Raw genomic sequence first — 18064 nt, 5'->3', positions numbered from 1 at the left:
GCGCTGAACACTCCGGCGCCTCCTGAAGGGGATGACGAAAGGTTTTCACGGCTTTGCGCGAAGTCGGCGCTGTTTTTCCTTGACGCTTTCTTGCCTTGCCGCATCGCTTTCCTTTGTCTTCGTGACTGACGTGAAAGAAAGAAAAAAAAAACGAAATAAAAAGAACCGAGGCAGCCCTGCAGTTGCGTGATTCGAAGTGAGTGATTTGTTCCAAGTTCATCTGAGATGCACTGAAATAAATAAGTTCAGGGTGAGCAGAAAGAAAAGGAATTTATCCACGTGCGTAGTTGTACAGCCGGCGCCATCCATGAATACCAAGGGCTCGCTGTGCTGGGGGCGTGTCAGAAATACTGCACCCGCATTGGCTGGATCAGAGGTGTGCGCTCGTGCCCTGATAGCTATAGGTACAGCCTGATGCTTTCGTCGAATCGACTGTGGCTTCGCGGGTACCTAGATGCGAAGAAGACATAAAAGGGCCTCGCCGCGAAACCGGCTCAGGCTCGACCTGCAGCGTCGTTTCCCCGAGCGTGCGAAGAAATTTCCCGATGCGTGACTCCTTCAGTTTCGCCGCTGGTGACCACACCATGAAGCCCGGCAAATGGCAAGCGCTGGTAAAGTTTACTACGCTGTTTACTACGCGATGCGCGATCTAAACACTACGTGGGCCAGCCCTTTTTTCTTTTGTAACGTAAATGTCGGTCGTAGCGGCTCGCTTTTCCAATCAACCTCTTCGCCTGTCCAATCATTGAGACCTTCTGTAGCTAGGAATAATTATGTTAGTAATAATTGTAAGTAGAAAACAGAACAGGAAAAACAAGAGAGAAAACGAGAACAAACGAACACGAGGAAGACGACTAGGACGAATGCCCTTTACATATTTATTTAATCTCGAATGCACGTTATGTCTACAATCTCTCCATTCCGCTATATATATATATATATATATATATATATATATATATATATATATATATATATATATATATATATATATATATATATATATATATATTCCTTCACGCAACGTATGTCACGTGAATGTTACGTATGCAAGGTAACATGTATATATATATATATATATATATATATATATATATATATATATATATATATATATATACATATATATATATACAACTCCCCTTGCCATGTACAACCTTACCGTCTTGCTTCCCATCGTGTTCCCTTTTTTTGCGCATTCATGAACATGTACCAACTTTCTCAACAGCTTATACTTCGCTAGTAAGAATTAATGTAACGCTATCGAGCTTAGCATCTATGGCCTGCGCGCACAAATGTGCGCATAAGTCAAGAGCATAAATTGACAGGCGATCACATGTGCTATCGAAGCAGACGACGTCGCGTTACGTGACAGAACAACATTGCACATAAGCGGGTGCCCGTCAATATTGATAAGGAATGAGGTGATCGCGGCTCAATCTCACGTACGCAACGGAGAAAAGTGGGGAGGAAGCGCGCCGTCTTCCGTCGCGCGCGCCCGGCCGGTCGCGGGCGCGCGCTTGAAAGTACCTTGAAAGCCATCTGCGAAGGATAGCGTCCGCGCTGCGCTGTGTTCTCGCGGCCTAGTTGGCGTTGATGCAAGCGGCAGCAGAAAGGCCAATTCGATCGCTGCTGCTGTCGCATTTCCTCACTGCAGCGTTCTGACAGCGAGTTTCCGCGATGATCGAGTGAGATGTGTTCATGTTTGGTTGTGCGCGCATGATACCATGCTTGTCAACTTGGTTTGTATGCTATGTTTACAAGTTTATGCGGCCGATAAAACTACTATCCTTACTTCCTATAGTTGTCCAATACTTTGCGATCGCAATCGATGCTTCGCTTTTCGGGTGAAACTGCGACTTTATTTTTTAGGAAGGTAACCAGACACACGCGTCTACACGCGCCTGCGCGTCGACAGGCGTCTGCAGCAGGCAGAACGTAGGCGGAGAGCAATCAAAAGACGCAGAGACCTCAGGGATTGTGCTGACCGCTCAGAAGAGGCGACGACTGCGGCGCCCGGAGCCGGTCCTCGCGTTTCCCTTCACTCTCCGCGGCCCACCACTAATGCCCGTAAGAAATGGAAACCGAAAGGAATGCTTTGCAGGCATGGCGTGGAGCTAATCAGCCGATGTAATTAAGACAGAGTGAATCGGAGATGTCATGCGTTCGTTCTGCAGTGCGCACCAATGAATAAGGAGGAGGAGTAAGACAAAACGATGATGCTGTACTTTACGCATCGCAGCTCGGTTTGTACTAGCCTTGCAGGACCCCTCCTCACACATTTAGTCGTTAGCGGTCTAGTTCTGTCCACCCCACGCGAGGTTATCAATGCACCATCTTCACTCTTGCTTCTCTCGTGCAGAGTAGAAAGCGCGTAAAGAAAGAGACCACTGCGCATGCGCACGTCCACGCTAATCTGCGACGAGGTGGTCCAGCGCGTTTCGCATACATCAGCCGCGCGGTCGCCCAGCCTTCTTCTGGCCAGGTGCGCGCGCACTCGCAACCCAGCTGCGGTCTCACAAACAAACCTTTCTCGCGCCGTGCATTCAGCGCGAGTGGGCCGCCGCCGCGCACACGCGTAGTGTCAGCTTTGACGTCAAGGCTGATGCCTCTGACACGCAGCGCGGCCGCTCGTCGCGCGAGAGGACGCTTGCGAGACGCGGCGCCGTGGCGGCGTCTCTGGACGGACGCGCGAGGGCTGCAGGTTCTTCTAAACTGAAAACGCTGCATGCAGTGCAGCCCCGGCCGTCCACGCTCGTGACACTGTTTTTTTGCTTGAAAACACCCGTGACACCGGGAGGCGAAGGGAAGCGTGCGTTGATTGGCGAACCTCCGCGCGCGCGGCCTGCAGCCCATCGGCGCTGCAGAACCTTGTTTGCCTCCTTGACCGCGCCGCGTCCCCCTGTTCTCCAGAGCGTGATTAAATTTGATTTTGCTATACGATGCGTTGCCGCCGCTTGAAAGCGCGCGTGCGGGCGGCGTCATCGCGGTGTTAACCTTTTAACTCGCCGCTTTCGCGTGTGCATACACGGCCTCGATTTTAACTAAACGCGTTTGCGCGGTCCATGCAGCCTGCCATGTGTTTGTTGCCCGATGACGCCCATGGCGCGCGAATACTGCGCGTGAGGCGCGTGCGTGTATACATACGCAGGGCGCTGAATGGCGCGCGAGCCCCATCTGCATAAATGGTTTTGACAAACGGAAATCCTTGCGTGCACGCGATGTGTGCGCGCAGGTTGTTAAGATCGAAACGTGATCCGTGTTTCGCTGTGTTCTGGATGCGGCGAAAGGACCGCGAATGGGGTCGCACAGGTGCTTTGGAGTCGACGCCTTGAAGCCGAACGCATACGCGTATTACACGTATGAGTATCTTGAAGAAAAGCGTTCTATTTCGGCGACCACTCATAATAGCATGTATGTACATCAGAATTATGATTATTAGCAGCTCGTAGTTATGTATTTTGTATGAGGTACAATACGTATAATACTGTATAAGGTTACTCTCTTAACCTCCTTTAATTCAGATTCCAGATATAAGCGGAAAACTTTTGCTAATATATTCCGCTCACATGAGTGAAACGGCGTTCCGCGTAAAATCACAAAATATACGGAACAACTTTTCGTGTATTTAATCATCTTAATCTTTAAGCTGTAAATTAAATGTGTTACCTTGAATATCACCATTACTACAAAACAAACATAATAAATATGTGGAACTGGAAAATATCCACTTTATCAGATACAGTGTTCCACACGACTGCACCTATTATCCTGAACACTGTTCTGCACTCACGTACCTGGAAACATATTTAAGTATGTGGGACATAGATGATAACCAAATATCTGTGAAACAGTATTCCGCATAACAGAGGCTGGATCATAACTGGATCAGTTCCACATATTTATTGTCATGTGTATTTAAAAAGTAAGAGGCTCAAATATGTGGAACGCCGCTCGAGTTGGGCGAAAGAATATTACTTGCAAAACGTTTCCACTTATAGCTGCAACCTGAGCCGGAGGAGATTAACAGCGTATACACTAGGTTTCGTTATACGAGGCTGTTGCAACATAGACTCCACCGTTTATCTCAGCAGAATCTGAACGATGTTTCTCCTTTGGCTCACACTGACGTGAAGAGACTCAGGGACGGCTAATGTCGGTAGTCCCATATATCCTTCCCTTTCGCGCCACATATTTCGCTTCTGGGTAGCCGCCAAGATTTGCGCAATCTCACAACTGTCGTCAAGACATACATAGCTGCGCGCCCTGGATGTTTGCTCACGATCCTACCAATAGCATCCTCCTCTCGCCGTCTTACTTCTCTGGGCGCCAGGACACCTCAGCAGTGCGCAATTAGCGCAACCACGGTGTCATTAAAGCCCGATTATTGCTGCGATGGGTTTCACGCTGACGTCACACCGTGCGCGTGCTCGTCCCTCGAGCGCGCAATTATCGACCACGTCCGAGGGAACAGATGTCGGCCGCTATCGTAAGACGCTCATTTCTTTGACAGATGCCTTCATCGCACGCGCGCAAACGTAGATATATATGCTATTTATACCGCCACTCTTTATCGTGCTGTATATATGTGAGAATGTCACTTATTCGTGGCATAGTTCTGCTCTTGACTGGCATTTTTCTTAGTGACCGGTTCCGTGAATCATCGAACCGGCATTCGGAAGACGGTGCGTTCCCTTCAGCGGCGTTAAGGAGTCCAAGCCGTGCCACGCACGAGCTGTTAGTTTACAAGCTATATGACATGCCCTGAAGTGAACTTGGATGATGGCCAAGTACGTGTGCTTGTGCGTATACGCCGATGCCTGCGTATATCACGCCAAGCATGCACGTAAGCTAGAGACGCATGCCTCCCGCGACAAGCTCGTGCAAAAGCAGCAACCACAAGAAGCGTATTTCGGGCGTATTCGTAGCGCGGGCGGCGCTCGGTGTTGGCGGGTAAAATGCTGTAACGCGCCACGCGGGCAATACGGGCTGCGTGGAATACGTTACGTATGGTGATCGATTAAACTGTGGTACGCGCGTTTTAGACACGCTATAATAGCGCGCACCGAGGAACGTGCGACGCCGAAAGTACGCCCAGTGAGATACGCTTCATAGGGTTGCCGCCTTATATAAGAGCTGCGCACGTCCTCGTAATCCCTGTCTCACGTGACACTACCTATGCCGAGGCACGGTCAACAGAAATGCCAATTGATTCATTCACGAAGTTCACTGCGGTTAAGAGACGCCGTGGTGGAGTGGAAGGCTACGCGGACTAACTTTTGGCCACCCATGGGATCCATGGGATCCTAAATCTAAGTACACGAGCGTTTTTCACTCCGCGTTCGACAAAATGCGGTCAAGAATAGAACCTGCGACCTCGGTAGTAGAACGTGATATCCATGCGACGCCGCGGCGATCGCAGTAAAAAAAGCTGAGGAGCATGCGGATCAATTGCGGTTATGACGCAAGCTCGACAGAACGTGACATCCATGACATCGACTGGTTGCGCTTTTGTGGCGCGGCCGGGCCTGGTAAAATTATGACGCAGCAGCTACAGTAAAACGGCGGGTGTGGCGATCAGGAATGTTTACAGTGGCGCTATATAGGTTGACTTGGTTACGCTAACGTAAAGGTCACGTGCCGAACGGAAAAGCACTGAGACGCAGGAAAACGGAAGGGAGGAGAGCGTTGTTAATTAGCTGCAGGCAGACTTGGGCTCGCAAGCTTTCGTGGCACATTTTGTGGTATCGATCTGGGCGCAACACTGCGACGCGGGCACGCCGTGCATCGTCTGAGCCAGCTTTCTCAGTGCTGCCGGGAAATAACGCCTGTCGCTGATGTAGAAGCGGCAGGCCGTCTGCGCGACGCACAATGGGGGAGCGGGGGCGCGCCGAAGTCCTCTACGACTAACGGGCGGCTCAGCGGGAGAAAGGAAGCGGATTGTGGAAATTTTTTTCTTAAATCTTATTTTTGCGTTCTTCTTTGTTTCTATTTGCTTCTCGCCTGGAGTGTCTCGCGAAGGAGAGCGAAAGAGCCGCCGCCGCCGACGCAGCCCAGTCCTTCCAGCTGGACACTTGCCCGCATTTCTCGAAGCAGAGGAACCCTGTAACTTCTTTCCTCTGTGGCACGAGGCACGGGGCACGGCGGGATAAGACGACCCCCCTCTCTCTCTCTCTCTCTCTCTCTCTCTCTCTCTCTCTCTCTCTCTCTCTCTCTCTCTCTCTCTCTCTCTCTCCGCTTTCTGTCTGTCTGGGATTTAGGGCTTTGTAATGGAAGAGGTCGATTTTATGGTGTTCATGCTAGGGAAAAAAAAGTTGCGCCCGGCGTTTTTTTATATACGAGAAAGAAGAGCGCGCGAACCTCGAGGTCTGGGACAAAGACTTCGATGAGTTCAATGTTCGAGGCATGGAAGGAGTATCTCGCGTTCTTTCTGAGATGCTTGATCACTACTGCGTCTTGCGCGTATAGGGTGTTAGCGGTGATGAGGTGACGACGACGAAGAAGACGATGACTGATGTGCTAATCATTTCTGAACAGGCCTATAATCTCTACTCTTCCAGTACTGGTTTACATCGTGGCGATGAGATATCGGAAATTTTCTATACACAGAGAACCCATCGAAACATTAAAAAATTACATCGTTGACAGACTTCAAACGTCTCAGGTTTCCCTGGAGAGGTCAATGGCGCCCATCATGACAATCGGGCGTATTCATTACAAGATTGTACGTTGACCGCATCCCCGCCACTAAACGTATGTTTATGCAGGTATGGCCTGGTAATCTCTCCGCTATGCCATTTTTCAGGGAAATTTAGTCTGTCGATCAATATCTTTTTTATTCTGCCGCCGGTTCAACGTATACGAAGGAAACGCTTACTTGAAACTCCAATTCGGGAACTTGAATTAAATTTAACTGTTTTGGTTCTGCTCTCCTTCGGAGCTTCAGCTCTGGGTTTTAGCCACGAGAATCCGTTTGGCACTTTTTGGGATTTCATTCAGGCGACAGAACGCTTTCCATGCTGATCAGTTTTCGCTACAATCTCTATGGTGCTTATAAATACCTTTCAGCTTAAATCGTTCAGGGTACCTTATTATTATTTCTTTTAAATTGCAATCATCTATTCATCTGGTTAGAGTTTCTCCCCTCAGTTTTTAAAATTGTTCATTGTTTATTCGTTCCTATAAATTACAGTGCGTTCAAACGGTCTCCTCGAGTCCTGGTCCATCCCCCCGCTGTGGCTACGTACCATATCTTGAAAGATCATCATCATCTTCTTCTTCTTCTTCGTCATCATCATCATGATCACTATCACCACCATCACCAGCATTATCATCATATGTGGCTGCTCTTCCCCCAGCGTAGGGTAGCCAACCGGACTCTTGACTGGTTAACATCCCTGCCTTCTCTCTCTCTCTGTCTGTCTGTTTCTCTCTCTCTATTTCTCTGCTCTTTCGATATTGTCAGCTCTACCCATGCGGCACCGCATATGCTGTGAAATCCGGATCTCGCTGGTCATTCCCACGTATACTTCCCTGTAACCGCTACTTAATTGTACCGGTTCAAAAATTAAAATGAAGAACGCATGCTCCGTTTACTTTACCTTGTTGCTAACAGCTCTCAAGTCCTGCAAGCCTAAGGTAAAGCGTAAACTCTTGGCCCCGCAGCAATGTCAACTGTTTCGCTTCCGTGCGCTCAACGAAGCGCGACAACAACCGAAGGGAAACGCGGGACAGAAAAAAAGAACAGACATATCTCACGCAGTTAGAAATTATTCTGGATTATTGCTGGCTTGTCTGTGGCGCGTCGCGGTAAAGCCACACAGCGTACTTTTGCCTCTGTTTTATAGCATTCGTCGGCGCGGGAGGGGCCCGCGCCTTGATATACATACCTGGCGGAATGCCTGCGCGGCCAGAAGTTCGCGTTCGATTACCTCAAGGTCGGCGCGTCCAGACATGCTGGGCAGACTGGTGATCGATGCACTCGCTGCAGTGACAAAGCTTGCATGCTAAAACTGAGTCCTCGGAGAGAGAACCTTGATGGCAGGCGAGCAGTCTTGGCCACGGTTTCGGCGGCACAGTCCACCTCGTTTCTAACTGGAACGGACCGGAGCGCGCAGCGCGTCTCTGCACGAACAATCCGATTCAACGCGTCTTCGTCTCTCGCAGCTACCGGCCTCGCGTAACTAATTCGTTGCCTTGTTACGCAGCCAACACGTGTACAGCAGCGCAAGTTTATGTGCGAGGAAGCCGACCAAACGGCGGCTGCTGGCTCTGTAGGGAGGACGTCGCTTTTGGTGCCGTTCGCTTTGGATATATTGTGCGGCCTGCGTGGGAAATGTGAAATACCGTGTTCGCCCGTATACGGTGTGCACCTGCGTTTTCTCCTGCAGGATTTAACTGTGTTACCTAGCTTGGAAAATAAGTTAGGAAAGGTGAAAAGAAAAATGCGGTCAGGGAGCCCCAGAGTATTAGTCAAGACTCAAGGAAGCCGAGTACAAGTGACGAGTAAAGTGTAAGAAAAACCGAAAGAGTCTCGCAGCGCGCTGCATGTGCGTGTGAAAATGTGCACACTTGATAGAAGACGAATAGCGTACACGCCACATGCATACAGACTTTCGAAAAAAGAAAAAGATAAAGGTGGCCGAGAGCGCTTATGTGTAGAAGGTGATCTCGAAACGTTTTCCTGAGGGTACACGATTAAAGAGGAGACCGAGGTCATTAAAATATGTTGGGTGTTATCACGTCAAGCGCTATATATATATATATATATATATATATATATATGCGTGCAGTGCGCAGTACGCCTGCCGATTTTATTAGCTCTGGAAAAATAATAAAAGAGTGAGTTTCCCGCAGACCAGTCTTTCGTGCTATAGGATCACGGGCAAATGTTTGATAAAATGTTCGTAAAGCGGTCGTTAACTCAACATAAGCAATAGCACAAGCGTGACGCTGGTACTACCACGTTGACATGGCATGCGAACAATCCGGTGAAAGACCTCGTCTAAATTATATTCGCCTAACAAGCGTTTATGCATGTAGTATACTCAAACCAGATAGCCAAGCAACAGAGCAAGAATTCCAGTCGAACGCTATTTTATATGGTCACACTTATAGTGAGCTGGAATGCAGCCACGTCTTGACAGAAGGACGCATTTTTAAACGGTCGCCACGTGTCAAGGAGCTTTTTTTCTTCTTATTATTATTATTATGGCATCAATAACCTTGCACACACCCCAAGCCGCTTTCGGCGAGACTGATCTGTGAAGTGGTTAAAGTTGACAGCTCACGGAAACGAAATCAGTAAACGCAGGCCATGACAAAAGCTCAAGCCTGCAAGCGCAGATGTACTCATGCGAACAATGCGACCTACTCAAACACCGTCGTCTCTGCCGCTCGTTCCTCGCGAATAAAAGATTTCGAAAATAAGTGCTGCAGTGCCTTTGCGGAGCGCCACGCTTTCAGCATCGTGCCGATGGTACCGGTTGAATGACACGCAACGAATATTGTATACACGGGACGTGGGCGTCTTTTATTTATTTTTTCTCCCTTTCTTCTCTTTCTTTCCTCCTTCTCCCTTTTATGTCTCCTCTGTTTAAGTGGCACAACCGCGTATTTAGCATACCGCAGGAAACTCGCGCAAGAGCAAGATTTATGGAAGAAAAGGAACAGCGTGTGTTTTTCACTGCACGTAATTTTGATCGACTGATGGGAAAATAGATAGGCGCTGCATGAATTTTAATTGCTCTACAAAATAATGTGAGTTTAACATTGATATGGCGAACAATGCTAGCTACATATTCATGCTGCAGATATAATTTCTGCCGTTACTCTGTCATGTCTCGTGTAATTGCTGTTTCATTCTTGCGTATAAAAGTGGGCAAGCGTGCTGCCCACTTTTATACGCAAGCCATGCTGAATCATGGAATTCAGCATGACTTCATCGGCAAATTAGATTTTCCAGTAAGGCATCAACAAGGAGCCTTCACGGGGGGGAATTAAAATTGCAGTCAGAGACAATGTAGCATGTTTGAAAGATCATTGCCGTACACACGGATGTCATGAATGCCCGGTACCGCATTATACACAAGTGTTCAAGCTTAGACGGTACGGGTACCTTTTCGATCTGCTGTTCCTCTCCTCCCCACCCCCCCCTCTCAGGCTAGGTTGTGAAAGAAAGTACTTCTGCACTGCCACACACAGCTGGATAGCTTCCGTTTGCCAGTATACGCACGCACCTGGTATATACGACCGTGCCACATGACCCGCGATTCACATGTTTGTGGAAACGGGACGCAGAGGTACTACACACCGCGGAAAATGGCTGCGCTGAGCGTGCAGGCTCATGGGACGTTATGCAACCGGTTCGAAACACCTGTGACGAACTACCTGTGACGAACTGGCGGTGCGGACGAATCAACGCACGGGCGCGATGCGCCCTGCCCTCGTCGCGGCTTGGAAGTGCGCGTGCGCCGTGCCGAGCGGAACGTTTTAATGAGACGACTTGGGGCTCTGGGGGCCTCTCGGTCGCTCGCGTCGGTAGTACCTGTACAAAAGGTGGCCCGCCTGCCAAGACGTCGATCCGCGGCGAGAAGCACGTGACCTCACGCCGAGCACTGGGGACTCTACGTACAGCGGGTCTCCCTTTTATTGACAGCCCGCAGTCGCGTCGTACGTTACTGCCGGCGGCGACACGTTGGGCTGAGAGGGAGGGCATCGCTGTTGTTCGAACAGCGAGGCTTCGTGAGGCTGTGAGACGACCGCCGCGGCCAGTGTCAAGTCCCTGTGTATATCGCTCGTCGTCGTCGTCACCGCCTTCTACGTATCCCCGCCATTGAACGTCGTCGCGGTTGCGTTCTGCAGAAGGAAATTCCTTGTGAGAATAGGTGCCGGAACTCGGAACGCAAGCGAGCTGCTGAACTTGTGCCATGTTGCGAGGCATCCCCCAGTACTACTTCCTGAAGGCCAACACCGAGGAGGGTAACGAGGCCGACCATGAGCCCATGCTGGAGGTAATGCGCGGGCCACATCCGTGGAACGGTCGTCGCGTCTGTAGGGATACACGCGACTCGAGGAGGTGCCGTTTGGTGCGCCGTATTTAGCTCAAATGGCGTGCACCAGTAGATGTTTCGAGCTTTGTGCACTGTTAAGGCACTGTTAAATTATTCCCTTTGTCCCGCTAGCATTGTCCCGGCACGTGCTCGTTCTGACTCGTGTAGCATCCGACCTTGAGTTAACTTTCTCGTGTTCCAGTCACTCCGCAGCAGGTTATGATGCTGTGCGACAAAGATTCGTGTATTTCTTTTATTGCGAGAAAATTACGTAAGTAGCAAGGGCCTTCAAAGCAACACGCTAATATGTATCGTCTCCGCGTCTACATGCCCTGAGTCGACACTGCACGTGTTGCCGAGAGGACGATCACACATTTCGATACGTTTTGCGATAAAAATATGAGCATGCAGTGATTTGCGACTACAGGTATTTGAGAGGGAAAAACATATGCGCCAGGCGGCACGAGCATTATAGAAATCGTGGTATGCTCACTCTTGCAAGGAGAGGCGTGGAGATAAGCAGCTGGGTCAAACAAGAGAGCTTTGACTGACTTTAATTCACGATGGTTTCTGTTACGATGTTTTTGTTTCTTTGTTTCATGCGTCTGTACATCAAACGACCGCATAAAATATTGATCTTGCAGCAAAATGAAAACTCTAGCGCTCCTCACTGCTTCTTATGTATTTTATTTGGTTATCCTTTCATGCGCGCAAACATTGCTTGTCGCGAGTTTGTCATCTTGTCCCGAAATAGTGACTCACATAATGAACTCTTTGATCACATGCGATTATTGAAACAGTATTACACTGTTAACGCTGGAAGGCTTCTGCTCATTTCTCGGCCTGAATGACGTATGTTTCGGCAGTAGTTTGCTTGTTGCTTTTGTCACGTGCTCTAAGACCAGTCCGTAATGAGCGAAGGGCAGGACAGCTTGCTGCGGGAGCCGGTGATCTATTTTTCCACGTGCGGTTGAATCACAGGCTTGATGGAGTTGCTGCATTAATTTGATAGAGTGGCTTAACTTCAGCGCAGACATCAGGCTTGATTTCTTTCCGAGTTTCCGCGCTTCCGGTCTTGCGATTAACGCTCACATCAACGTAGGGACTATATGAGAATTACGCCACGGTGAAGTGCTCCCGTTTAAATTTGACCGCCTAGGGTTTTCTGACGTGCGAACATATCTCGATAAACGAGCGGTCTTGCATATTGCCTCTATCAGAATGCGATTGCTGCGATCGGTAATCGAACCGGCGACCGCGTGCTCAGTATAGCAGAACACCATATCCCCTGATCCAGAACACCACATCCCCTGATCCAGCACGGCGGAAACTTCTTTTTTTTTATTTCTGCTTCTCGAGGAGCAAAGTTCGTTTTATTGTGGGTTACGTGTCACGACCTCTTCTGCATATTGCCACGGAGGCAAGCAATTCGCATCTCACGTGACCAGACCTCTCGTGTTCCTTGGTGCTTCATGGTTGAGTAAACCGATTTACAACTGCGGCATTGTTTCCTCTCAGGTCGATTGCTTTTATTAATGATTCGCCATTTACATACAATGCTTATGTGAAAGGCAGAGAGCCATCGAGAGGCACGGGGTTAGCCGACTGCGACTGTTACTCCTTAAGGAGTCATGTGCTTAAACTCAGCTCGAAAAAATTAATTAGGCACTTGCATTACCATGAACCGTGTTCGTATTAAGCGTGGTTTCATCTCCGCTACAAATGAAACTGCTGTTGTTCGAGTAACCTCTTGCACAACGCGTGCATCATGACTGACGGCACAAGAACGTCAGCCAAGGTTAGATGGGGCGATATTCGTTACTTCAGCCCTATATAACGTTCTCGTTCGATGTATCTTTATATGTTTTGATCGACACCGTCAGTGACTAGTTCTTTCTCGTTCTTTCTTTTTCTTTTCTCCCTTCGCCATGCAGCAGGCTAACGGTAACCACCACCACACCGTGGCGTTGCCACCGCCCCCGCCGGACATCCCCGAGGTGATCATCACGGCCTCGCGCGATGTCGACGAAAACAAGGAGCGTGGCAATTGGTCTTCGGGTGTGGAGTTCCTGCTCTCGTGCCTCAGTTACGCCGTCGGCCTCGGAAACATATGGCGGTTTCCTTACCTGTGCTACCGCAACGGAGGAGGTAAGAGCCAATCATTGTGGCGGTTCGTTGTTTCTCCTCCTTTTCTCGTTACTCTTCATTCTGTGGTAGTTTAGCGGCACAGAAACGAAGACAGTCAAGCCCATTTTATGGGCTGCGGTAAAGCGTGGAAAGCCTGTTGTAAACCATCATGAAGCCTCGTGCCTCAACTCCCTCCAGTTCTACCAACGCACGCACTCAAAGCCCTGTCGCGACCATTGCAGTGCTCGTGTAGACCTCCTTTTGAGAACGTGCATGTGAAGTCTTTTATTCGTTTCTTGCCCGCCACTCCTTCGGTGAACCGATGACGCCACTTGGCGTCTTCGCGTTCAAGCCTCGATGCTCTTTTGCCGTCCCTTCTTAGGCTGATCTTGTTTCATCCTAGCGCCCTAATCAACTGCGCTTACGTTCTTACCGATATAACTCTGGTCCTTTCTAATTAAGCGACTAAATCTTTTCATTCTCTCGGGAATCGTCGCTACAATGACCACGGCTACGATACGCGAGTGTATACTCATTCTGAACTTTGCCTTTTCTTGTCACTCGTGCGTATCCATGTGAGCATGCTCACTTCGGCCGCTCGCGTCTTCTCGATATGTCCGAGCACCGTTGTAGTGTTTTCGTGTGGCCAATACCGTAGATTACGCTGTTTATTTTGGGACACTCCCGAGTAAGTGGCCGTGTAGAGCTGTGTAACGCGCTTAGTTGCGGCTTTGTTGGGCGTAGTATTATTCTTCCCTAAAGCAACAGGTACACGGGGCCTTCACGAGAGGAATCGAGCTAAAGAGGTTCTAGCCCTCAAGTGTTGCCGACTACACATTACTGGCGAACTTTTTAGTCACTGTATGTACTCGCTTCCCGATCCCTAAGAGCTCGGAGACAGATCAAAATAACTACACAGCAAAGGAAACTTTGGCGAGAACATTTCGTGCAACTACTTCGAAAAATTCACACGTGAAGGTCAAATTCGTAGAAAACCCCACATTGCTCATACTGAATAGGGTGAACAATTGTAACGCAACTCATATTGTGGGCACTTGTGGCAGTCCGCAGTTGCTTTGGCCATAGCGTATACACCCTACCGGCATGCAAGAGGGATGACGTCAGAAAGGAAGCCCGAATTCGATAAAGGCACGTCGGAAAGCTTGTCTTATCGATAAGGACGTATACATTCGAGTGAACCACAAATTTTTTTACGGAACACGAGATCTGAGAAAAAGCTCAATATCTGCGCAGGCTCACAACGCAGCCTAGTATTCGCATTTACAGCCTCTTTCAGTATATATGTGAACAACGTTGTGATGTCCGGTTTTACTGACTACTATTACAGGCTGCTCGGAAATTGAACGTTTTCTGTGATCCCATGGTCCGTCAACTTTTGTGACCGAGTGCACAAAGTTGCGCAGCTTTCTTGTCGCAGCGGAAGCGCAAAAGAAAGTAAAGAACTCGCGCTTTTGCGATCATTTACTCCATCGATTTTCTCGAGGGATATTCAAAGGATCGCTTCAATTTTCCATCTGTTGTACACTTCAAGCTCGTGTTTGTAAAATGTACAATTGCACCAATGTTTGTAGAAAATTAACTGACTGTTTCGCTGCACCTACCACTAAAATCAGTGTACTCAAACGTTTTTTCCACAGGCAATGAAACAAATGTGGCGTTGTCACTTTCCGACAACTGCTGAGCGCTATTAGTCAACCTTCGTTTGCAGTAAGCTCCTTGACTGTCGCGGTACTATTTTGCGAAGATTTGAGCTGCAATTCAAAACAAAAACTTGTCTGCATATAGACCTGTTTCAGCAGTGCCGATGATAGCCGCCTGCAAGAATCAACTCTGCTTTACGGTCGAAGAAGGCTACAGCTAAACTTTGTTACGCACTCAGTGTCCGCCTACACGTGTGCACAGGAATGATCTTCGCCTTGCCTATTTTTTTCGCGCAGGGGCCTTTCTCATCCCTTACAGCGTCATGCTGCTATTCGTGGGACTACCTCTCTTCCTCTTGGAGCTGTCCTTCGGCCAGTACGCCAGTGAAGGGCCGATCACCATATGGAAGATATCACCGTTATTTCAAGGTGAAAATTACCGCTAATTTTCTCATTCCGGGTGAACAGCTGCCGTGAAAAATTTTGACATTCCATTTAAAATGGCGCATGTTAAAGAAGCACTGCTTTTTTTTTGTATTCGCAAGTCATTAATACATTCTGTGGTAGCAAGAAGCAACCTTTAATTTCGCCGCACGTTGCAAATAAGTGGTAATCTTTCTCAATACAGAAGTCGTCGAGTGCTTTTCAATATTGAGCCCGGTATTCAAATGCCCTGCTAAAGCGTTCCATCTGTATACTCGGTGACAAACGAAGAGAGAGAGAGAGAGAGAGAAAGAAATGAGGTGCGAAAGGTAGGAAAGACAACCGAAGAAATCACCGTGAGCTCAGGCCTGCGAAACCTCTTTGCACCTGGCCTCTGTGTGTCCGCGCTCTGAAACATAGTTCCTGAAAGATTAAAAAAAAGGTTCGCCTCCGCCATGACGTCACGGAAACGAGCGAACGTGATTACTTGGCGCACCTAAACAAATTGTCCGAGTTAGACAGTGGTACATTTGCCACTGTATTCTTAAGTTGTCACCGACTATTGTCAAATGATTTTATGATTCTCGCGCTGCTGCATGTTACGGAAATGATATGGAATTGATGAGCAGTCCTTATGAATTGCGTACGTCATTGAAATGTACGCAGGAAGTATTCACTAAAATGTGTTCATTAAATGTAAGTAACGCAAGCGCTTGGCGCAAGGAACGGCAATCTTGCCACCGTTTGTTGCCAATAAGACCGGCGAAACGGTAATTACCTTTTTAAATTCGGATTTTTCTCGCCTTGCCCGTTTGTGTCAGTTGGAATGAAAACGAAAGTGTAATCGCCTTTGCATCCGCTTTCTGCAGGAATTGGATACGCGATGTTCCTGATGACTGCCTTGGTAGGAGTGTATTACAACATGATTCTGGCCTGGTCGTTATTCTACTTGGGGTCATCCTTGACCACGACACTGCCATGGAGTTCTTGTGACAACTGGTGGAATACGGATGGTAAGCTTTCCGAAACTGTGTCAAGGTCGGTTGTCGGATCGTAAACAGCACGAATCAAGTTATGCATAAAGCTCCGTATCAAAAATATGATTCGTTTGCTGTCAGGCTATTCTTTATCTACGCCTTATGGGTCAGATTATCGGCTCAGCAATTTAACAAGCAAGTCACAATTCATTGCCGTTCTGTCACTGTCTCTTTATGCAATCGAAGCTCTTCTTTCGACTGTTTTCTTCTTTATTTTCATATTCAGTTTCATAATGAAGCATAATACAAGCATCTTCGTTCGTGTTTAGATACAAAGTAACGTTTCCGTGTCCCCTTTTGTGTAGCTTAATACATTCGTTGAGTACAGACCGTTATGGATATAAATTGAGCATCGGTTCTCTCATCCTTTAATTGCATGCTGCACATGGCAATCAACATGATTTCACTTATGATATCAGGAAACTTGAACGCTCCTGCACAAATTCACTCTGCAGCATGCCGGAGGTTCGATACAAAGAATTGCACCGCCCACGGAGGAGTTCACCTCGCCAACGGTTCGTGCATCATCCAGGACGAAGTTGACCCGGCCTTCTGGGATGCGGTGAAGAATTCTACGGACAACACGAAAATGGCCAGTGACGAATTCTTCCAGTAAGGCCCAGATAGTGAGGCGGTGAAATTTTCTGCTTTCTTTTAGTTTGTGCTGACCAGAAGATAAGCTATGATCAGACCCCAGCAAAGAACAAGAGATCGTGTTAGATCGTGTATATGTTTCTGAAATTTCAGGTCATGATTTGCTACGCGCCTTATTTATTGCGCCTTATTTATTTGGCACATAGCTGATGTACAAAAATCACTCCCGCCGTTTTCATATGTGATCCGTGCGCTTTCTAGCCCTCCTTACGTGTCATGCTGAAGTCTAGCTTGACGGTTGCTAGCTTGGGTCTTGAGAATATATATATATATATATATATATATATATATATATATATATATATATATATATATATATATATATATATATATATATATATATATATATATAACGGGTTCTGTGAAGATTTTTTTTTTCTAATATTGAAATCTTTGGCGACGCATTCTACCAGCGCAAGCGCAAGTCATGGTTTCGTCGGTTTTGAGTCTCTGGTTCTCTTCTAAACCTGCTGTAACAAAATTTTGCCATACCACCGCCCCACTTTTATAACGAGACCACACGCCGCGTTATCCTACAATTACCACTCGCGGCTGCCTGCGCAGCTCCACAGAACACTGACTTATTTGCATCTGGCTTATTCGTTTTCAACCGGAATTTACTAAGGTAGAATTTTCGTTTCCTTTCTTGTGTGTAGCGAAGCTCTTCTAGCAGGTAGCCGATGCGTTAAGCTCCCGGCAATGCCTCAGTAGCTTTAAAAGTATCTGTCGTTATTTCCTGTAATAACCTTGTATTCAAATACTAGTGAAACTCTCCTTGGTTCTGAAACGACAGCTTACCGGCGGTGTTTCCGCACCCGCGCGGAAGCACCCGCGCGGGGTGCGCGTGGAGACTGACCCTGACTGCACGCTTTGCTATTCGCAGCAACTTTGTGCTGGACCTGACCGAAGGGCTGCACGACCTTGGCGGTGTGCGGTGGCAGTTGGCTCTGTGCCTTTTCATCTGCTGGGTCATCGTGTTCTTCTGCTTGTACAGAGGCGTGAAGACAATGGGAAAGGTGAGTGCGGGGCGTCTTGTCCTTCTTCCGCGTGGAGTTAACTGATCGTCGGTGGTGCTGACGAATCCCTCGACGGTGTACACCGCTCTGTCAGA

The 18064-nt window shown here is 48.2% G+C and overlaps 1 protein-coding gene across 2 annotated transcripts in view; it reads left to right on the top strand.

Moving 5' to 3' along the window:
* Window positions 1-18064, top strand: part of LOC126536380 (sodium- and chloride-dependent glycine transporter 1-like) — a 111975-nt gene that overhangs the window by 77072 nt on the left and 16839 nt on the right. Inside the window, exons 1-6 of one of the 2 annotated variants that reach the window (XM_050183312.3) lie at window positions 10693-11012; window positions 12986-13199; window positions 15137-15268; window positions 16132-16275; window positions 16755-16911; window positions 17837-17969. In XM_050183312.3, the coding sequence (XP_050039269.1) occupies window positions 10929-11012; window positions 12986-13199; window positions 15137-15268; window positions 16132-16275; window positions 16755-16911; window positions 17837-17969 (864 nt within the window). In that variant the 5' untranslated portion in view covers window positions 10693-10928. Of the gene's footprint in view, window positions 1-10692; window positions 11013-12985; window positions 13200-15136; window positions 15269-16131; window positions 16276-16754; window positions 16912-17836; window positions 17970-18064 lie in introns of those variants that run through there. The other variant, XM_055073964.2, reaches the window with a different exon arrangement.

Source organism: Dermacentor andersoni, chromosome 4 (genome assembly GCF_023375885.2).
Source record: "Dermacentor andersoni chromosome 4, qqDerAnde1_hic_scaffold, whole genome shotgun sequence".
Classification (NCBI taxonomy): Eukaryota; Metazoa; Arthropoda; class Arachnida; order Ixodida; family Ixodidae; genus Dermacentor; species Dermacentor andersoni.
This window is presented reverse-complemented; position numbering and strand designations above follow the sequence as displayed.